Source organism: Hippoglossus stenolepis, chromosome 2 (assembly GCF_022539355.2).
Source record: "Hippoglossus stenolepis isolate QCI-W04-F060 chromosome 2, HSTE1.2, whole genome shotgun sequence".
Taxonomy (NCBI): domain Eukaryota; kingdom Metazoa; phylum Chordata; class Actinopteri; order Pleuronectiformes; family Pleuronectidae; genus Hippoglossus; species Hippoglossus stenolepis.
In genome coordinates this window covers 703,441-726,238 of record NC_061484.1, presented here as the reverse complement: position 1 = coordinate 726,238, position 22,798 = coordinate 703,441, and the positions used below count along the sequence as shown (strand labels likewise).

At 41.4% G+C, this 22,798-nt stretch overlaps 2 protein-coding genes across 2 annotated transcripts; both read left to right on the top strand.

Moving 5' to 3' along the window:
• Positions 1 to 2,495: 2,495 nt before the first annotated feature.
• chchd10 (coiled-coil-helix-coiled-coil-helix domain containing 10) lies at positions 2,496 to 6,086 on the top strand. Its single transcript, XM_035172722.1, has 4 exons — positions 2,496 to 2,686; positions 4,345 to 4,567; positions 4,784 to 4,925; positions 5,852 to 6,086. The coding sequence occupies exons 1-4, from the start codon at positions 2,646 to 2,648 to the stop codon at positions 5,869 to 5,871; spliced, it is 426 nt and encodes a 141-aa protein (XP_035028613.1). The 5' UTR covers positions 2,496 to 2,645; the 3' UTR covers positions 5,872 to 6,086.
• A 1,825-nt stretch (positions 6,087 to 7,911) lies between these two features.
• Positions 7,912 to 16,313, top strand: ddt (D-dopachrome tautomerase). Its single transcript, XM_035172734.2, has 3 exons — positions 7,912 to 8,107; positions 12,300 to 12,475; positions 15,796 to 16,313. The coding sequence occupies exons 1-3, from the start codon at positions 8,000 to 8,002 to the stop codon at positions 15,866 to 15,868; spliced, it is 357 nt and encodes a 118-aa protein (XP_035028625.1). The 5' UTR covers positions 7,912 to 7,999; the 3' UTR covers positions 15,869 to 16,313.
• The last annotated feature ends 6,485 nt before the right edge of the window (positions 16,314 to 22,798 follow it).

The following is a 22,798-nucleotide window of genomic DNA, read 5'->3' as shown; positions in this document are numbered from 1 at the left end:
AGATGCGTGAGGTACTTATTCAAGCTACAATAACTTACAATAATGTCCCTTTAGTCCGTCATGCGTTGAAGAGATTTTTCAAATAACTTGTGTTCATTCTTCCATCCATTGAAATGGGACTTAATGTGAGGCCTAATGAATAAAGCAAGCAACAAAATCAAGTAGTCAATCAGAAAATCCATGTTGTTCTGCTAAATAGGTTCTCCAGCTTCAATCAACTTTAAATAGAATCACTTCTTTGACTTTAGGTAGGATCAACTGTGACAAACCCTCTTTTTCCTTTCCTAGGGCAGTACTGTGCTGATTAAACCTTTTCTAATAAAATTAATTTGTGAAATGCGTGTGTGCCTTCGGGGGGGGGGGGGCAGTGCGAGACCCTAAGCGTCCGAAGGTTAGTCGGACCACCACTAATGAGCTTTCCGTTTACCGCCTTCTCGGCGATCCGAGGGCCTCACTAAACCATCCAATCGGTAGTAGCGATGGGCGGTGTGTACAAAGGGCAGGGACTTAATCAACGTGAGCACATTCCCAATCCATTTATTCCTTGTTAAAAAGTATCCAGGTGCTCATGCAGGAGCTCAGTTGAGTTCAGTCTTTATTATTCTGTCTGAAAGTTGGCTTGCAGCAAAACTAGACTGTGTCCAGTGATGTTTTTCTCTCTGTACCAGCACTGTGCAGGTTGTTAACAAAAGAGGCAAACTATCCTATTTTGTCTGCATATAACTTTTTTTTGTTTTGCCGAGTTATCAAAAGAGGCATTGTGTATCATTGAAGTAAAAAATTCATTTTTACTTTTTACTTTCGTACTTAAGTACATTTCAGAGCTTGTACTTTCTTACTTTTACTTGAGTAAAGGAGTTGAATCAGTACTTCTACTTTTACCAGAGTCTTTTTTTACACAAGTATCTGTACTTCTACTTAAGTAAAGAATATGAGTACTTTTGCCAGCTCTGGAACAGCCTTTTACTGAATTTATTGCAAAAATGCTTCATCTATCAACTGGGTAACATAAGACTTATCCAATACTGCCTTGTCTCCTACGAGCAGGTACTTTGTCTGTATTAAAGCCAGATATATCTCTATCTTGCACTGTTTCTTCCCGCTTGTTTGATAAAAACCTAAGTGAGTTTCTGTTTATGGAAATTATCAAGGCTGAGTAATAGTTTGTTGGTGTGCTAATCACAAATACCTGACTAAAAGCCAAAATGCCTTTATCATTTCACTACTATCATTCACATTTTAGGTCCCACAGTTCTGTTAGTATCCTTTATTAACTGAGTCTTTAGCTTTCAAAGAATAAATAATCAGTGTGGCAAAGTAAATCCCACTTAAATAAAAGCACATTCTTCGCAAAAAATTACAAATTTTACTGTAATAGATGTAATTATGTGGAAAACAAGACCTGTTAAGATTTAGCTTCATTGTAATAAAGCAAAAGTACAAAAGGTTGCATGATGAAATTTGTGATGATGATTTAAGGCTCGTGCTCTCTTTATATTTTCTCTAGACTCTTCTCACTGCTACAACAGGGTGCTAGAAATAGGAGCACTCAGAGGAGGGAATAGAAAGCTGGCCACTTTTCTTGCAGACAGGAGAAATAGTTGAGTAGAGGAGTGAAACCTCTTGCTCCATGTCTTTACTCTCTGCTGTGTCTCAAAGCAGTGTGGAAGTTGAACCAATAATCAGACATGGTGGTATAGAACACTGGGTCGAAGGTGAGAAACTCACATCTGAGGTCTTTTGTAACTCAGACTTCTCTTTGCTCCTGTTGAAATGAGGGCTTATGTAATGTTGTACAAATTATATGCATGTCATTAAATGCACTAATACATCATTATGTCTTAGCTCTGCAATTGTACAAGTACAACTAATACAATACTAATACTAATATGTAGTCATGCCGGTCTTATATAATTATTTATAAAAAATCTATCAAACCAACATGGCCTCATGGATTATATTTGTTATTGTCAACAAGGTTAATTTTCAAATGCAACAAACTCTGGAGCAAAGCATATTACGTAACATTCAGGTAAAACTTCATTCGCATTAACAAACAAGTTCATCTTAACCTGGCTGGGTCACACTGACTGAATAAGAGGAATGGTTTAATATGGTTGTGGAGCTGTCACTCTTATTATTCTCAGATCACATCTTATCATTTTAATAGTGACCATAGTGATTCAACTTTGTTGGCAGCCAATCACTATGGCCTTTCTCCATAACGAAGAGCAGCCACAGTAAGTCTGTTTTCCATCAACAGCCAAGGTGTTTCCAGGTGTTTTTTCACATGCCACAGTTTGTAGAAAATGAATGAATGCTGGATTCCATTTAGCTGCCTCATTGTCAGATCCTTGGTATGAAAAACCAACCAAATATGTCACAAGCTCGCAGCTTTGCTGCACATGTGCTGCTGCTCCACTCCAGTAGGTAGAGCCCTGCTCAACCCGCAGAAGAAGCAAAGAAGATCACCCGTTAAGTCTCGCGACATTTGTGAACGCTGCAAGGTCAATTGCATGCACGTGAGCTGCCGGCCTGCCACTGACAGACACCCGGCGGTGACCCGAGCAGAGACATACGTGAGAATAGGACCGCATTTTGCAGAAGTTCACCGGTACGAGCTGCACTAATAGGTGGTGTGAAACATGGCCAGAGGAAGCCGCAGCCGCCCCCCAGCTCCAGCTAGGTAACACACTTTCCAGCCGCCTCCAGGGACACATTACTCCGGCTCACAGACTGTACCGCTGCGGCGTTCAAGGACGCTCATGTGAGCTGTTATAAGTGAGGCAACACGTTACGTACTGACACGTCACTGAAGGAGTTTATCTGACTGTTATTATTGATATCAATATGACTGTCTCACTCAAACAGCTGACGGTGTGTGTAGCGTAATGTGTAATTAGTGTCATAAGTCACTGAGACCATGTGAGGTAAGAGGTCCCCGCGGCAAACATGAGGGTGCGTTCAGAAAGTCCAAATAATCTGTCCTAACATCTATTCATTGACCCCGAGGGAAAACCTCACGAGGTTAAGGACATATTTAAAGGAGAAGCCGCAAGGTGTTAGGAAAGGAGAATCACGGCCCAGAGAGAATCCGACTCCAATATCACAGTGCGAGTTTTTAAACCAACTTTATCTATAAGAGAAGATGCATACTATACGGTACTCTGTGCTGTAGGCTGTGCGCCTTGTGGGCAAAAAAACGGTCTTAAATTGTACAGTGTATGCCCATCTTTAGGTTAGGGTTATGTCCTCACAAACCCTAACCTAAACCTAATTCTCTGGTACTCACAACTACAGAAAGTCAAGACTGTGCGTGTGTTCATGTGTGTTGCAAGTGTCGTTATATGTGGGGCAAATTAAATGTAATATTTGAATACTAAAACTTTAGTAGATTAATGGAAAAATCAGGTAAACATCCTATTAACTAAAGTACATCTGGACAGAATATTGCTTGTTAAATAGAGTGAGATAGGATGTAATATTTAGGTAACACAGTTAACCCATACTCAAGTGTAATGTTGGTCCTATTGAAGTTAAAGCCACACTGACTCTGTGGAAGTTAATGATGTTTCTTCATGAAATGCCACCTCAGTGTCCAACTTGAATGAAGATGCGTGACAGTCGTCTTGCCTGCTTGGCTCTGTTTGAATAACTGATCCCAAACAGTCAGTGAATCTTCTATGTAATTTAACGAGTGATTATTTCCGTGAGGAACAGTCATCATCATTCTCCTATGCTAACATCCCTTAACCAATATCACTTCTCATAAACTGGTCTTTTGGGGGTTTACTGTAGCTATTTGAAGAATTCACTGTCCGCTAACTTGTCTTGGACACATTACCTGATCCATTTTTCACTTGTTTAAATACCAAACAGATAGGAAGATTTGCTGATTTTCTCTGCCAACGAGGCTGAGATAAATCTATAATTATTGCAGTATGCTGTATGAAGATATATTTTATTCTCATATTCTACATTTCTGATCTGAGTCGGATATGAGAAGTGGTTGGGTGTCAAGGAGGGGAGAAGGGCTTTCGAAGTTGACACAGCAGATTAGGAATTGTCCCTCTAACCCTCTCAAAAGGTGCTTTCAGACATGAAATGATATGGAGCTTTTTTCCTGTCTTTATTCAAGAGCGTGGTCTTTCAGTTTGAGCGCATGACATGTTGAATTTATGTTCAGATTGTGTATGACAGATTTGTTGCTGTTGTGAACAACAGAGAATCTCCTCTGTATTGTGCATGTGTGACAGGAAAACTGCAGCGAAATTTCTCCGGATTTCCTCTGCAGGACATGTTGAACGGCTTAATGTACAAGAAATACGTTTTTTGGGTTTGTAGCCCAGCTCCATCTTATGCTCCAGCTCCAGCTCATCCGCCTCCTGCCTCCCTGGCCCCGGCTCCTGCTCAGTCCCAGGGACCTGGTATCATGGCCCAGATAGCTACTACAGCTGCAGGGGTGGCCGTAGGCTCGGCTGTGGGCCACGTTGTTGGCAGCGCTCTCACAGGAGCTTTCAGTGGCAGTGGCAGCAGCAGTCAAGAGCCCGCCAAGTCCTCGTACCAGGTGAGAGGTTGAGAGGACAAACCAAGGCTTCAACTAGTAACTAAAAACTATATGAAGACATTCTGAATGTGTATTATGACCCAGAGTGTTGTTTTTTGAGTTGTGACCAGTAGCCCCCTACAGAGGCCGACCTCCATCACCAAACCTGTCTGCTGCTTTTCAGCAGCTCTGTTGCTGATGTGAGACTAACTCAGATGTCTGTCGATACCACTGCAGGACCCTCCCCGGCCTGCTCCAGCCCAGCCAGCCCCCTGTCACTTTGAGGTCAAACAGTTTCTGGACTGTGCCAGCAACCAAACTGACCTGACTTTATGTGAGGGTTTCAACGAGGCACTCAAACAGTGCAAGCACTCCCACGGTGAGTCTGTAGTGAATGATGGCTGCAGCTACACAACACAATTTTCCTCTGAGACCTTTTAATCTAAAGTGAGTTTTACAGTAAACAGGGTAGCCTAAAAACAAATAAATCTAAGGATGAAACTAATACACAGCCTTCAGAACTTTCTGCACTGCTAACTCACATATTCAATCCGTCATTGTCTGGTAAAATTACATAGAGGTGGTGATACCAGTGGCCCCATACACACCTGGTATTAATGTGATTTTTGTGATCCGATCACAAGTACAGGTGTGAACGCACTCAGATCAGATCGCGATCCGATCACGCAGGGCCACATTCGGAGGTGGTCTGGGCCACATGTGTCCGCATTCTTTTAGCAGTGTGAATGTGAATGCGTCCTGGGCCACATATGCAGGACTGCCTACTCAGCTGACATCTTCTGACCCGTCTGTCTGTGCCCATACGTGGATTTTTTTCATGGCCATTGCCAAAATATCAACACTGACCACGACATCATGACTGATACTTTTCTTAAAAGGTGAAAACTTTCTTCATGCAGCTGCACAAGATTCATTCAGTGCCTCCTGACTCCTCTCCCTCATGCCAACAAACAGTGACAATTGGTGACATCTGTATACTGGGTCAAAACATAATATGGTTTTAATTAAGATGAATGACACATGTTTAAGGCAAGTGAGATCCGATCACAAGTGGTCACAGGAGACACATTTAATACGCATTTTAATGCCAGGTGTGAACACATACTTGGCGCTGGCCACTTGTGATTGGATCTCTCAGGATGGATGTTAATACCATCGACTTGAATAACTATCATCCAATTGGGGCAGGGGGGTCCGGATTCCTCCATCCTGGGAATAACAGAGATTCAATAAAACAAACATGAATTTAATAAATGTTTACCTTTTTTCCCTGCTTTTCTGTAGGTGTGACTTCACTGGTGTGAAGGACGGATGTCAGCTGCCATGACCAACAGATTTTAGTCATGAGAGATGCCACATAAACACACCCACCCTAACACACACACAAACACACATCTGAATGCTGCTCCTCAGGCCATCAGCATGGTGGTTCTGTTTGTTTTGTTGATCGAAGTGAAATATTTTTACATAATGGACAGTGACCTAGATTTAATAAACAGATGTTATCTATTTCTGTTAATATGAAGTGTCTGTTTTTCTGTTACACCCTTTTTTAAACACAAACTTTCCCTAAATGCAATGATAAATATTTTTATACCTCCGCAATGGCCTCAAGGCGCATCTCCTGAACGCCTTGAAGGAATTTTTTCACATTTGGCACCAACAGTCACTTAAACTTGGAAGGTCACTGTGGCTTCACAAAATATGTTTATGTTTCACTTGAATATGATATCTGAACATCAGCTTGAGGGAATATCTTCAAAATTGGTACAAATGTTCACTTGGACTCAAAGATAAAATGAGATTTTGGTGCATGGATGTCAAAGGTCAAGGTCAGAGTGACCTTACGTTCTTGTCAATGTGATATATTAGGACTGCTTGCAGAGAATTTAATTATATCTGACACAATTAACTCAGACTCATGGATGACCTGATGAGAATTTGGTGGTCAAAGATCACTGTGACCTCAAGCACACGTTTTGCCTTGTGAATGTAATATCCCAGGAACATCTTAAGGGAATTCTTTCAAATATGGCCCACATGTCTCACTGATAAACTGATTAGATTTTGGTGGTCAAATGTCAAGGTCACGGTGGCCTCAAATAAAGATGTTTTTGGCCTCTTGAATGTGATATCTAAAGACTGTGACTCAAAGATGAGGTAATTCAATTTCAGTAGTCAAAGGTCACAGTGACCTTATATGAATCCTTGGAAAAAATGATGTAGAAATATGTACATGGTAATGTTGGAGATAAAAGGTATAATACTGGGCAAGATACTGAGTCTAGACTTCTTTTCCAACAAGTATACACGGCTGCTACTGGAGTCTCAACAGTTAGTCAAAATAATTCACTGGAGATGGTCAGAGTTCAATGCAGTAGAGTTTATTCTTTTACAAGATGGCTCTGGAACCCAACTGAAGACTGAGGTCCAAACCCTCTGCTTATATGCTCATCCTTGTCTCTGCTGTTGCCTGTTCAACCAATCAGGAGGTGGATCTCTCCACCTCATTTCTAGTTCAAAACTACTGATTCATCACGAACCTAATGGTGTCATATTTTCCCAAGTTAACTTTGTAGCCCCCTACAGTTACGTCAAGGGTCGATTCTAATGGTGTATTAAAGCAGTGGTTGTTGGTCCAATTTTGACTCCATTATAAATCTTGGAGTTTTGGAGGCCTCTGACTCAGGCCTTATTCAATTTCAATGGTCCTGACCTCATACTCCATTAGATTCGGGCGATGTCTAACTGCATTTTTTATAAATGATTGCATTTCCACACACTAAATATATGTTCAACAAACAACCATTCCATACATGATTACGTAAGGGGGCATACATTATTACATTTCTTTATGCTGGATATATGGTGCTGTCTTGTGAAAGCGTACAGTTGCAACCAGAAATCTGTTTCACATGGGCTTGACCTGTAACATTATTAACCTGCCTAGCAACTAATTACATTTTCGTTCCGATAGAGACTCTCCCTGTGTCTGCTGTTAATTAGACATTGCCCCTGTAAGTTAGTATTTTACACTGTGGTGTTACTTGAGTTAAGGTTTCTTCGTGTACTTTAATTACCAGTAATGTCGATATGACGAATTAAGGGACCCTGCAGGCTTCATAGCGGGGTCACAGCGTCCGGTTGTGATTTCAAAATAAAAGGTTGACCTAAATAGTAACATTGAATGCATGCAAAAATCCACCATCCAAAAACAGGAAAATATGAATGTCACATTTCAATAGAAATCAATATAGCAAGCAGCGGCAGCAAGTTGGTTAAATCCTGACAAACGCAAAACGTGTATTTCGAAAATGTCAACCGGAAGAAGTACTGTCCGTTATTGTGTCTGATCCATAGGTTTTATATAGTCTGCCGACCTCGTCCTCACACTGAACTGGGAGCGCTGTGAAATATTGAACAGTGTTAAAGATGCCTTTCATCGAGCTACAAACGAACCTGCCGGTCAGCTCCTTCCCTGAGGCATTCATGATGAAGTTGTGTAGCAACACCGCAGCTGCTCTGGGAAAACCTGAGGACGTGAGTTGTATTTCCACCTCTGTCCTTTTTATTTGTGGAACTACTTAGGGTGGAGGGAGTACTCACATGTACGTAGCACGTTGCTTTACAGCGTGTGCCTGACGCCTGTTGCTGATGGCCAACAACATTTTCAGTTCGGGACACGCAATATACCTGTCAATAAAATGCTACAGGGAAGTATACTGGAAATGAACTCCACAGCTAGACAAACACAACCCAGCTTTATTTAATTTAATTTAATTGTCTCAGTCATTGTGTATTAAAAAGACATGCTATGAGCAGAAACGCCATTAAGAGAATTATATCTGAAATGAGAGACTATAACTAAAATATAATTATGTTTTCGTCATTTTTTGCCACTCCAACTATCCCTACCGCTTTACCATAAAGGCACAAATAGACGCGCAACAACAATCCAAGGGGCGGTTGCTTCACCGTGCTCTCACACATGACGGCTCACTTTACTGCGGTATACTGCCGCTGAAGTCTGTTGTCAATTCTCTGGATTTTACTCGGAGGTCATGTCTGAAAACGGCTTATGTTGCCACATAAAAAGCGAATGAGCCCTCATGGTTATATTTAATTGGGGTGTATTGCACTTGTAAAAATATACTTCATTTGAACTTTATTCTTCTTCTCCTCTTTTCACCTTGCATGTCACACCTTTACCTTACAGCGCCTCTGGCTCATTAACAGGACACGACACTAATGACTCCCGGACTGCGACTTCAATTCACACAGTTAACTTTATTGTGACACATAACTTCGACAGCTCTCTCAGAACACGACAGCTCTCTCAGAACACGACAGCTCTCTCAGAACAAGAACGAACCCTTTCTGGCAGCCTGTCTTACAACTGCCGCAGCTGTCGTTAAACATTCGTGCATACTAAAGTAACTGCAGCCACGACTGGTGTGGCTCATACACAACACTCATGACAAGTTAAAGGGTTTAAGTAACAAAAATAAAAGTGCAGAATAGCCAATGTCAGAATAATATATCACAGGATTCTCAGCACAGTAGATAATTAAATCTGATATCAGAGGGTCCCTGCATGTGGACACAGTGGAGGACCTGATTAAAATAAGTCTCGAGGGAACTACCTTGGGGGAGGTTGATGCCAAGGAGGCTGTACACATGAGGTTCAGCCAGGACAAAAGAGCAAGAAGGCCCAACTACAAGGGTTGGCCTTCAGAGGTGCCAGGTCCTAGTGGTCCTCAGGGGGATGTGCTCTAAAGGGAGGGGAAGAAGAGGCATTCTGTAAGAGGAACTTCCTTGTTTACTTGTTTTGTTGTGGTTGTTATTTTGTAGATTTTCATTTATTACCAAAACTTTTATCAATAAAACAGTTAAGATGGAGAAAAAATATGAATGTGTTGTGTTGTATGTCATTGTAAGTGAGCCTTAATTTTGTGCTGGTGGCCCTAAAATATTCAATAAGGAGCACCAGTGCTACCAGTGGAAAAAGTTAGTCTGGAGCCCTGACATTGTAATGTCTATTTATGAGGGGAAATGGGAATAATAGCATTGCAGGTCGATTTAAGGGCGCGCCTCTAAATTTTCTGCTTGTGCTCCGAAACCTTTCAGTAATGGGCTACTATCCTAGTAAAAAAAGTAAGTCTGGAGCCCTGCTATTCATTATTCAATGATTGTTGATTTGATTTGAATAATTCAATTGAGTATATATTGATTAACAGAATTGATTGTTTGTGATTTAAATTTTCTTTGCGGTCTTTTGTACTTAGGTAAATAAGCTATCCGGGTTGACTCTCTTACCAGGATATATACAAATTTTGACAGGTGAAGAAGCCCTGTCTGGCGCCCAAATCTTTTATTTTTTCAATTTAGAAAAACTACGCTACAACTTAACCTTGTACTATCGTACGGTGTCAAAATTGAACATCTAATAGTACTTCCACATAAACCGATTTTATCAGACCATAGTTTAATAACCTTAGATTTCTCATTATCAGACTACACACCATCAATGAAAAACTACTTTTCTAGATGTCTACCTGATAGTGCTGTAGCTAAATTTAAGGAAATACTTCCAATTATATTTAACCCCCTACTGTCCGTCGATATACAGTAACCAACGAATTCTTTAAAAACCCTAGCTCCACTGAGATTGACCATCTTGTCGATAGCTCTGTAAACTCATTACGATTAAAATTTGACTTCGTAGCGCCTCTAAAAAAGAAGCGTCTCTAAAAGTAGAGTAGGAGTCAGAGCTTTCAGCTATCAAGCTCCTCTCCTGTGGAATCATCTCCCACTTTCAGTTCGGGAGGCAGACACCATATGTACGTTTAAGAGTAGGCTTAAAACCTTCCTTTTTGATAAAGCTTATAGTTGGAGCCGGTCCAGGCTTGTCTTAGACCTGCTCTTAGTTATGCTGCTATAGGTCTAGAAGGTCGGGGGACACATGACACATGGAGCTTCTCTTCCCAGCTTCTCCTTCCTCTTCTAGCTCCTTAACACATCAAATAATCAACTGCTTGATATACAATATGTCTACTCAGATACTCTACCATTACTCACAATAATCCATCAAATTATTTACCTTCCATTATGCTACAAACTGTTTCTTCAAATCATGCACATGCAGAGGGGGGGCGGGAGGTGCTGGAGCACCTGCCCCTTTGCCCTTGATGCCCAAATGTGCCCTTTTGTCAGATGCCCTTTTTTTTGCGTGCGTGCGTGTGTTTTCAGTTATGTCGGCATATGAGCCTTTTTCCATGTGCCCCTTTTGAAATTTTAGCACCTGCTCCTCTAGAGGTCTCTGCACGGCCCTGCTTCTAATCAATGCTGTAAATACTCATACACACAAACAAATTCTGATGTTCTCCTTTACACTTGACATCTATTGCACTTCTGTCCGTCCTGGGAGAGGGATCCCTCACATGTGGCTCTCTCTGAGGTTTCTACATTCTTTTTACCCTGTTAAAAGTTTTTTTTTTTTGCACATGGCGTAGCTAACGCTCTCAAAGCACCCACATTGGGTTGCGCTTTCATCAGCTCTTTGAAGACGTTGTATGAATGTGTGTCTGCAAGCTAACAAGTTAACTTTTGGGACAAATTACTTTTTAAGCCGATTAATGGTTACCTCAATGTTGTACCTTGTTCTGGAAGAGTGTAGAATAGCCGTTGTCCCTCGGGTCTCAAGCAATGTAGTAAGACTGCACATCGCCTTGTATCTGGCCATGTTTCTCCTCTAGCGTTAATCAGTAGCATGTGGTTATCAAAGATTTTCCACTATGTTTCAAATAGTATTGGCAGCTCACCAACGTAATGAAGAAAGGGTGTTGGACTTGGTACTGAAGCGCTCATCCTCGTTGCCAATTTGTTACATTTTGTGTGAGTCAAGCATAGGAGACAAGTGTATGGTTCTTGAACTGTTAGGGGCTTTATTGAGCAACTGCTAACAATGCCGACATGGCTACATGTTTCCCTTACACACACATTCTGCTTCTCTCTCGTAACTGCTCCTGTACTCTCTACCTACTGTAGCTCCCTCTTCTTTTACTCTCTCTATAGTCTCACAGTGACACTTACTGGTAAGGGGTGATACAGCAGTAGTAAAGCACAGCATAAGCATTCACATTAAATTCTCTTTGTTTGTAAACACAACACTCATATCATTAGCTCTGAACACAAAATATTCTAGACTGGGTGTAACCCGACAGTATAATGAGACACTTTTAATACAGGTGTATGAATTGTTTGCAGCTGTAAATGTATGTAGGTAAGGACAGCCACAGCAGGACAGGAACACACATTTGCACATAACAAATGTTAAAGACTAGTTGTAGACAACATAATGCTGGGCAGCTGAGGTAGTGCAGGATGACTCATTATGTGGATGACTCATTATGTGGTGGCCTCTCTGACACAGCTCCAGTGCTGACCTCTCAAACGGATGCTGGTATGACCTTCTTTCCCAACATCCAGTGTAACTGTTACTGATTGAAATGGAGACTGTGGTGCAACAACTTAACTCAGGGTGTCTATACTATAACAAGGTGGGATAAGAGTTCAGATGTTGATTCAAGGCCATGTTGGTTGGCTTTGACACGCAGGAGAATTAACTCAAACCTCTCATTTCTATGTGTAATTTGTGCTCAAGCTCCCGTTATGATGATCAGTGTTATACTGACTCAGCCTCACTAATGTTGTCTTGGTGGTTGTCTTTCAGAGGATGAATGTGGTGGTGAAACCTGGGCTGCCAATGCTGATGGCAGGCTCTTGCTCTCCATGCCTGATGCTTTCAGTTTCTGCCATCGGTGTGACTGACTCCGCTGAGAAGAACAAGGAGCACAGTGCCAAGATCTTTGAGTTCCTGACCAGAGAACTTGGTCTGACTGACGACAGGTCAGCTCTGCCAACACACTGCACCATCAGGTTATTTTATAGTAAAAGCACAGTCTGGAGAACAAGGCCTGCTCTTGATCAAACTTTTATTTGATGATCTTTTCATTTCTTCACAAATTCAAAAGACCTGTTCTCTATAATTGTATTTCTTGGTTATGTAACAGAGTTGTGTATATGTGGTGAACTCACATGTTTGAGAACAAAACAAAATAGTTTAACACAAACTTTGTTAAAAAAAAAAAAAAAGGAACTGAACTAAAAGACACTAGTCAGAACTTCAAAAAGCTGTTAGGCTGTATACCTAAGAAGGCTATTGAAGACAGTCAATCCATCTCATCGCAGAGCATACAGTAGTTTAAATATCAGTCAATCAATCTATCTCGCTGTTGACAGACGGCTAACAGTATGGCACAGGACAGACTGTTAGGGAGCTGTCACAGCTGACCTGTTAACTTTCATTTTGTTTGGCCTGGTGTGAAAGCTGTAAGGGGAACTTTGGTGTAGAGTTAACAACTGGATTTAGACTGTCTGAGAATGAGGGTCTCTCAGTCCTCTTCCAATCACCTTCTTTCTGTGGTCTGGATCGAGTGAACTGAACCAGGTGTAAAAAGTCTTTGTTATAACTACAATGTACAGGAGTTAAACTGGGCCGAAGCCCACTGGACCTCCATTTGCTTCAATATCATGGTGTTTAGAACACACACACACACAGACACTTTTTTAAAACTTCTTTCAGACTGTATCTCTCTGACTGTAGAATTTAGCTTGTTTGGTTTTTTTACAACATCCACATGAGTTTTGATTTACATTTCTTGCAGTCTCTACACATGAATGTTGATGTTTCCTTACTGCTTGCCTCCCACATAAGATCCAATAGTTCCAACTGAGGCTAGGCAAAACCTCTCAGGACCAGGATGGTGCTACTTGTTTTCACGATCCTTGATAAGCAGTTATGTGATGTGTTTTTTTGGGATCCAGGACTAAAGGGTGGATATTGTTATAATCCAGATTAGGGGTGAGCGATATATCAAATATACTCGATGTATCGCGGCTTGTGCCACGTGCGATGTATAAAATGACTATATTGCGACCATCGAGTACAAATTGTCAGGTTAATGTTTTAAGCCGTCAGCATGAAATTCTCTCTGAGTTTCGCTTCTCTCTTCTCATGCCCCTCTCACAGCAGACTGCTCACTCCCCCGCCCATCCAGAAAACTCGACTGCATGCATGCATATTTTTGTACATAGACTGTATATATAGAGTTTTTGTATCAGGAGAGGAGAGAAGAAACTCGTAGCGAGTTAAGTTTACATATACACACAGGCTCCGGGGCTCCCTCACTCACTCACTGTGAGCTGAGAGGTGCATTCACGTGAAGCAGCTGGTCAGTGACTTTGTTGAAGAACAGTAGAAACAAAGAGTGAAAACACAGTTTCCTCTATGATCCATAGCTGCTCAATGATCAGAAGGCATGCCCTGACATTTATATTCGAGTCAAAACAAGGTCACACCGTGTTTTAAGCCTAAATGTCTGCTGATATCTTCGGACGAGGTGCACTCAGGGAGCGTCGGAAATGCTAACGTTCGCTAGCTTAGCCACTTCCTGTCGACTTTTATAAATTTAACATTTTTACAGTGATTAAGAGGAGATTTCAAAATATCAAGATATATATTGTGTATCGCGTTATAGCCTAAACATATCACTTTATATATATATGTGCGTGTATATGTATATATTTTTTTTTTTAACCAAGGTGTAGTCGGAAGAGATGTTTCTTTAGTCTATCGTGGAAGATGTGTAGACTTTCCTGAGCAAACAGTCGTGATTTTGTTGAGTGGCTAGCTCACAGTGAGGGAGCAGCAAGCCGATTGGCAGATGTGGAGTGGACAGCCTGGGGTGTAAGGTTTGACCATGTCCTGGATGTTGACTCGACCTGATCCTTCAGTGAAGGGAGCGGAGAAGAAGAGTAGTGTGAGTGAACTTAGGTAGATTGCAGACCAGTCGAGCTGCTGCATTCTCGATGAGCTGCAGAGGTCGGATAGCACTAGCAGGTAGACCAGCCAGGAGGGAGTTGCAGTAGTGTAGGCGTGAGATGACCAGAGCCTGGACCAGAACCTGTGAGAAGGGGACGTATTCTCCTGATGTTGTGCAGCATGTATCTACAGGAGCGGGTTGTTGCAGTAATGTTTGCAGGAAGGGAGAGTTGACTGTCGAATGTCACACCCAGGTTCCTAGGAGACTGGGTGGGGGCTACCACGGAGTTGTCAATGGTAACAGTAAGGTCAAGGGTGGAAGAGCCTTTCCCTGGAAGGAAAAGTAGTTCAGTCTTGTCAAGGTTAATTTTCAGGTGGTGTGTGGACATCCACTAAGAGATGTACCACCACCGACTCTGATCAGGTTTGTGGTATGATCGAAGTCATGCAGGTATTTGAATCTTTGGACAACATGGACAGAATAGGACTGTGGTGCAAGGCCCTGTTTGTCAGCAGCAAAAGCATCCCTTATATGAACTTCTTTTCTGCATTTGATGCTGAAGAAATGTTGAATTTGACTGAAGCACCAGATAGTCTCCATCCCTTGCCGAACAGCATTAAAGACTCAGCCGCCCCATCAAGACCAATAGAGATGGCTGCAGTTACTAATAGCATAGTTAGCTGTCTCTCCCCCTGTAACTAGCAGAACTCTGACTACTTTCAAAAGGGCTCTTGTACTGCAGCTAGAATTAATAAGGTAGGAAGTGCATGAATCCTTTTGAGGCTGGTTCACTTCATGAAGGACTCCCAGGTGTTTTCCTTTGCATTTTGGGCAAAGTTTTTGTAGGTCATTATCCAAGGCACTGTGCTCACATGCACATCTCCAGCAGCGCCCTTTTTCTTGGATCTACTTACGGACAGCATCCTTTCATACCTGCAGAAAATCTGGACAGACACATAAGTAATGGTCAGGAACACCACAGAAAGGATAGTTCTGACTACGACGTGAAGCAGACTCGTTTACAGGTTGCTGAGTTTAGTTCTGAAGATGGCTAGTATAGTAGCCACTAATAACAGTAACACAAATTCATACAGTGCATCTATGTGCAGAACTGTCTCCATCATACATAATTCATACACTGCCAGTACATGTTCAGTATCTTGCCCAAGGACATTTGGGAACAAAGAATAGTGGATGACCAGCTCTTCCTCCTGAGCCACAGCCACCCCAATGAAATGTTGCTGAGAAAGATCTCACAGGCAGTAACTGGTCATGTAGTTTGATTTGTATTCTGTGTTGTTTTCATCTTTGAGTAAATGTTTGACCGTCTCCTCTCATTGACAGGATTGTAATTCAGTTCCACGCGCTGCAGCCTCACCAGGTCGGGAAGAAGGGAACCGTGATGAGCTTCTTGTGAAGGATGTTGTTGTTTCTGACACCGGTCGCGATCTCAGTCCTAGCAACAGACGAAGTAGACAGACAAAATCAGTTTCAATCTCACAGTAAAGTAACGATTGTCACTTTAAAGGCACTTACTGTATTTTCTTTTCATATCAAGGTCTACTATCAAACAGGATACTAAGAAGTTCTCTTTTGAATTATTTAAAGACTAACATTTACTTACAAATGACTTGTATAACAAAGTGTTAAAGAAGACAGCACTAGAACTACAGGGAATAAATGTCACTATTTTCAACAAAATCATTTTGAGAAAACAGAATTACATTGTTTTTTCTTTTTTTAATGCTCAGAATATTGACTTTAATGTTTGTGATGATACAAAAAGTAATGTTGCCTGATCATCTGTTCAGAGGTTTGAAACAGAAAATATATTTTCATTAAAAACATGGAGATTAACTGGACTCTGGACTCTGTGTCTCTGTGTGTATCTTGTGGCCTCTAGGAATGAAAACATGTATGAAACTGCTGTCAGACTGATTTCCCAAATTAATTCAATTCCAATCCACAAGGTTTCGATTCTAGTCAATCTAGATTCAGTTAAGGATATTTCATTGTACAATACCAATTTTGCTTGGATATAAAAGGATTTCTCAGAGACCTAAAGCTGTAGACAGCAAAGAAACCTCTAACTTGGTGCATTGTTAAAAGTATTGAGGTAGGACTCTAACAATATTTGTTGACGATATATTGTCCCAGACATTATTGCAATTAAATTATATTATTGTCGTTGTTTTGAAACCACTCATAAAATGATCATTTATAGCATAATCATGCAATACACCATTTGAAAACGAAATTAACTTAGTTCTTATGAATATTCAGTCTGACATTTTAATTAAAAATATTAATATCCTAAATAAATAAAATATGAATAAAATAAACCACACAGAACCAAAAGAATAAATAAAATGGACTATCTGGCTCTGTAAACAAATTACTCTTGAATAGATATTAAACATCAGAGATGAAGGAGCAATGGGGGTATGAGAGCGGCAACAAGGATCAAGTGACAGGATAAAAGGGATTTGGTGACATTCATTGCAGGAGGGATTAACAGTACAGCTGTGCTGAGAAATCACAGTGGTGGAAGCGTGGGGGAGAGGGGAGGCTGAGACTATAATCAACTAATACAATCATGCAAAAAACTGGATTTGGGTAGTTTACTGAGGATCCAAGGACAAAACAGAAATAAAGTAATATGGTGTGCAGATTTGAATGCTCACAGTACAATATGGTGGGGGGGGGTTCACATACAGATGCAAATGGGAAGATAATAGAAGATTTGATGGATGAGAGGGATTTGGACTGTATGAACAAGGGTAGTGGAACAAGGATTAACATAACTACAGGGACTGAATCAGCATTAGACATTACACTAGTGTCTTTTTTCTTTGGCTAGGGTTAGTAGCTGGGAGGTTTGGACAACAGGCAGCGATCACTATCCAGTATCATGCATTATGGGAGAAAGAGTGGATGTGAGACAAGGTGGCGGAATCCCAAAGTGAATCTTTGGGAAAGCAGAGTGGGAGAAGTTTAAAAATCTGAGTGAGGAATCAATGACTAGGATAGACTTCTGTGAAGATATGGATGAAATAAATAATCAGGTAAGGCTAAGGCAAGCTGGAGGAACTTTTGCAATAAAATAGGTGAAACAACACCTGGGGGTAAAGATATGGGGAATGATAAAGAGGATGGGAGAAGACAGAAGAGAATGAGAATATCTCATTATAACATCTGATGAAGAAACGGCCGTCTCCATTTGGGAAAAGCCAGAAATAATGGTCAAATCATTTGCAAGGAAACATAGTTCAGAGAATTTATCAGAAGAAGGGAGAATGAACAATGAATCAGTATACAGGTGTGTTAGACAGGAAAGAAGAAGCAGGTGGAATAACAAATAACAAATCTAACTTTGTCAGAAATGGTGAGCAATAAATAAATCAGGACCAACCTCTCAAGGGAAAGATCAAATTTGTTATGACATGTTAAAGGGGACATAGCATGCAAATTCCACTTTGTTAGTGCTTCTACAGGTTAATGTGGGTATCTGGCATGTCTACCAACCCAAAAACTCTGGGAAAAAAACACTCGCGCGTTTTGTTATGGTTCCTCTAAGTCAGAAACGTCATGCTTGAGCGACTCGATTGAGCTTCCTGGGTTTTGTGTCGTAACAAGGTACTGGAAGTCTCCCTACATGGTCTTGGCCCACCCCCCACCTCATCCCCCCGTCACGCCGGGTTTACACCGGAGGCAGCGAGGCAGCGCAGCGCGCCGTTCCCAAGCGCGGCGCAGCCTGGCTGTTCACACGGGACGAGCATTTCTCCGCTGGTCAGCCCGCGATTCACTCACATGTGGCATTTGTCTGGATCGTTGGGACTGGGAGGCTGCAGCAGTTGCTCGGGCGCGACCGCTCGCTCTCCCATGCGTGAGCTGGAATTTGTGTCAACGCCACACAGCCAGCAGTGTGGAAGACTTCCGCAGTGTTCAGCACTACTGTAACACTGGCACAAACACACAGAGCCCCCCCACTCGTTACGCCGGGGTACACCGGATGCGGAAGCGCCGCTGCGAGGCAGCGCAGCGCCGTTCTCCAGCACGCAGCCGCCTGGCTGTTCACACAGGACGAGCATTTCTCCGCTGGTCAGCCCCATAGACTGTATATATAAGGTCAGCCCGCGATTCTGCTTTCTCCGCTTGTTGTTGTACCCGTTGAATGTCGGGGTTCGGGGGTAAATGATGGTCTTCATAGCCCCCCCCCACCCCCCACCCCTCTCTCTCTCTGTCTGTCTGCATGTGTGCTTGTAGTGGGGGGCAGAGGGGGACATTTAATTATGTGATTGGGAAAATTAAAACTCCAGGACAACAGAAGGGGAATACAAAGTATGGGATGCATATTTGATAATTTATATCATATAAAATATGTAATTTATATTGTTTAAAATCATGGGGGAGAGGGGAGGGGGAGCTGGCTCATTAGCATTTAAAGGAACAGGCACTCAAAACAGGTCACTCTGTGGAGGGCTGTTTTATACAGGGTAAAAAGGGTGCTGTTTTAAATGATCCTTGTGGTATTTTGACCAAAGTATGTTACAGACATTTCATTAAGACCCCAAGGAACCATATCAACTTGTGGTAAAATGGGCATGCTATGTCCCCTTTAAAGCATCTAGGGGAGGGGCCATACTTGAAACTGCTGCATCTCTATAACAGCTATTAAAGTTTGGGAGGAGGGAAAATTACCTAGTTCATGGAAAGAAGCAGTAGTGATCACGATAACAAAACCCGGAAAGGATCCTTCCGAACCCACTAGGTATAGGTCAACAGCAATAACATCAAACATTTACAAGATAATTGAAATGATGATAGCAGACAGATTATCATATAAACTTGAGAAGAAGGGAATGTTGGCAAGCCATCAGAGTGGCTTTAGGAAGGGCAGGAACCCCATAGACACAGTGATCAGGCTTGAGACCGAAATACGAAAAGTCCAGGCAAACAAAGAATTAGTTCTGGCAGTGTTTTTTGACATAGAAAAAGCCTGTTTCATGATTGGGATTGTTAATCAAATTGCACTAGATGGGGATTGGTGGAAGACTTTTTAACTGGATAAAGGATTTTCTGTTTGGAAGAAAAATTCAAGTAAGGGTTGGGTCAGATTTATCAAATAAGTACACGGTAAGAAATTGAACACCTCCAGGGAACAAGCACATTACTCTTTATAATAAGGACAAAATGACATATTCTCAAAGGTACCAGTAGATATAGTAGATGATGGGGCACTGTGGAAAAGAGAAAGAAACATGGAGTACACAATAAGGAAAGTACAAAAAACAATTAATGAGGTGGAGGAGTGGGGTTATAAGTGGGGGTGTAGATTCTCAGTCGAGAAAACTGTCTTTTTCACCAGGAAAACAATTGAGAAAGGGTGGAAGTTAAGGATGTATGGGAAAGAACTAGAAAGGCTGGGCTCATTTAAATTCCCGGGTGTTCTTTTTGATGCACGTTTAACATGGGCCGATCATATCATGAAAAAGAGGAAAGATGCAAGAAAGTATGAAATGTGATGAGGTGTATGACTGGTAGGGAATGGGGAGCAAGCTGTTCAGTGATGAGACAAATGTTTGTGACTTTTTCACCCTACGAAAGAAGTTTTGCAGGAATGCTGGGAGAACGGGAGATATCAAAGGCAGAGCTTTAGTCAAGTAGGGAATGAGTGTACGTTTCTCGGATTCATCCTCAGTCCTAGCAAGCTTAAAGTCCCTACATTTAAATGGTCGTAACCAGAACAACAAACCAAGGAAGTCAGGTCAAATGTCTATGTGTTTCAGCACATTTAGGGGTGAAAGGAATGAAAGGTGGATGAGCTGGCAAAGATAAAGAAAATATAGAACTGCAAATTAATATTACTAAGGCAGAGGAAAAACAATGATTTGGGAAAGAAACAACAAATTGTGGCAAGAAAGGTGGGACAGTGAGGGGAAACTAGTGTGTACCAAATTCAAAAGAATGTCAAAGTTAAGAGGATAGGTAGTGTATTCCGGAAAGATGAAGCTGTTTTAACAAGGTTAAGGTTTGGGGCACTGAGCACTAATCAAAACACTGAACATGGTAGGGAAACACTTGACAGGGTTGTAGGTACAATGCCTATAAAAAGTATTCACCCCCCTTGGATGTTTCACCCTTTTGTTGCTTTTATACATGAAATCATGGTCAATATAATTTGGCTTTTTTGACAAGAATTTTCCCAAAAAAACTCTTTAATATCAAAGTGAAAACCGACTTTTACAAAATAATGTCAATTAATTAAAAATATATAAGGTAAAGTAAATGATTGCATAAATATTCACCCCCTTCAGGTCAGTATTTGGTAGATGCACCTTTGGCTGCAATCACAGCACTGAGTCTGTGTGGATATGTCTCAATCAGGCTGGCACATCTGGACACTGCAATTTGTCTCCATTCTTCCTTGCAAAACAGCTCAAGCTCTGTCAGGTTGCTCGGGGATCGGGCATGAACAGCTCTTTTCAAGTCCAGCCACAAATTCTCGATTGGATTGAGATCTGGGCTTTGACTTGGCCACTCCAGAACATTCACCTTGTTGTCTTTGAACCATTTCTGTGTAGCTTTTTGTATGCTTGGGGTCGTTGTCTTGCTGGAAAATAAATCTTCTCCCAAGTCGTAGTTCTCTTGCAGACTGAGTTAGATTATCCTCCAGGATTTGGCGATATTTTTCTGCATTCATGTTCCCCTCTACCTTTACAAGCCTTCCAGGGCCTGCTGCTGAGAAGCATCCCCAGAGCATGATGCTGCCACCACCATGCTTCACGGTGGAGATGGTGTGTTTGTGGTGATGTGCAGTGATTGGTGTTCGCCAAACATAGCATCTAGTCTGATGGCCAAAAAGCTAAATTTTGTCTCATCAGACCAAAGAACCTTCTTCCAATTGACCTTGGAGTCTCCCACATGCCTTTGGGCGAATTCCAGGCGAGATTTCATATGAGCTTTTTTCAACAGTGGCTTTCTCTTTGCCACTCTCCCATACAGCTTCGACTGGTGAAGAACCCGGGCAATAGTTGTTGTATGTACAGTCTCTCCCATCTGAGCCACTGAAGCTTTGAACTCCTTCAGAGTGGTCGTAGGTGTCTTGGTGGCCTCCCTCACCAGTCTTCTTCTTGCCCGGTCACTCAGTTTGTGAGGACGGCCAGCTCTAGGCAGATTTAAACAAGTGCCATACTCCTTCCATTTCTTAATGATGGATTTAACTGAACTCTGTAGGATGTCCAGTGAGTTTGAAATCTTTTTGTAGCCATCTCCTGACTTATACTTTTCAATGATCTTTTCTCTGAGTTGCTTGGAGTGTTCTTTTGTCTTCATGTTGCAATTGTAGCAGGAACACTGATGAACCAGAGACTGGACCTCCCAGACACAGGTGTTTTTATACTACAGTCACTCGACACACATCAACTGCACTCGGTGATCTCCATTTCATTAATTGTGACACTGCTGGCATCAACTAGCTGGACCTCTGTTGAATTAGGTCAGTCACTTTAAAAGGGGTGAATATTTATGCAAACACTTATTTTACACTTTATATTTTTAATTAATTGACATTAGTTTGTAAAAATCAGTTTTCACTTTGACATGAAAGAAGCTTTTTTTTGCAAATTCTTGTCAAAAAAGCCAAATTATATTGACCATGATTTCATGTATAAAAGCAACAAAAGGTTGAAACATCCAAGGGGGGGGGGAATACTTTTTATAGGCATTGTATATGGAATATGGGTAAGAGAGCACAGAACAGGGTGCTGTTGACTTTCTTAAGGGATACAGGGATTTTCTATAGGATTTAATGGGTAAATATAGTATTTGAATTTATCTTTTTATATATATATATATATATATATATATATTTACATATTATATATATATAAGGCAGGGGTCTTCAACGTTTTTCAGGCCAAGGACCCCCATATTTTGTATAAAATTGTGTTTTACATTAAACTGGGCCTAGTGCCAGGTATAAACATAGCTACCCTGTTATTGTGCATTCAATACTAAGCTATTCAAATAATACACAGGTTCGTATATTCATGTTTTTATTATTGTGTGTCGCTGAATGTGTGCATTGCTGAGTGAAAGATAAAGTCTTCTGCCTCCATTTATCCGTTCGCTACAATATGTTGGATTCATGTTAATGTGTACTTAAAGACATTTAAATTAGTGGGGGAATTTTTTTTTACAATTTTTTTTAAATTTAAAATTGTCTAATCAACCCAAAATTTCGCGGACCCCCTGTTGAAGACCCATGATATAAGGGATGTAGAATGTAAGCCTTTTTTGATCCACAGAGCAGAAGGTGGCGGTAATGCACCATTATGCTGGATGC

What these genes read in the sequence shown, in the direction of transcription:
- chchd10 (XM_035172722.1), top strand. Translation starts at nt 2,646, where the DNA reads ATGGCCAGAGGAAGCCGCAGCCGCCCCCCAGCTCCAGCTAG. An exon ending in CGCCCCCCAGCTCCAGCTAG is followed by an intron (nt 2,687 to 4,344) that starts GTAACACACTTT and finishes TTGGGTTTGTAG; the next exon opens with CCCAGCTCCATCTTATGCTC. An exon ending in ACAGTGCAAGCACTCCCACG is followed by an intron (nt 4,926 to 5,851) that starts GTGAGTCTGTAG and finishes GCTTTTCTGTAG; the next exon opens with GTGTGACTTCACTGGTGTGA.
- ddt (XM_035172734.2), top strand. Translation starts at nt 8,000, where the DNA reads ATGCCTTTCATCGAGCTACAAACGAACCTGCCGGTCAGCTCCTTCCCT. An exon ending in CTCTGGGAAAACCTGAGGAC is followed by an intron (nt 8,108 to 12,299) that starts GTGAGTTGTATT and finishes GTTGTCTTTCAG; the next exon opens with AGGATGAATGTGGTGGTGAA. An exon ending in CTTGGTCTGACTGACGACAG is followed by an intron (nt 12,476 to 15,795) that starts GTCAGCTCTGCC and finishes TCTCATTGACAG; the next exon opens with GATTGTAATTCAGTTCCACG.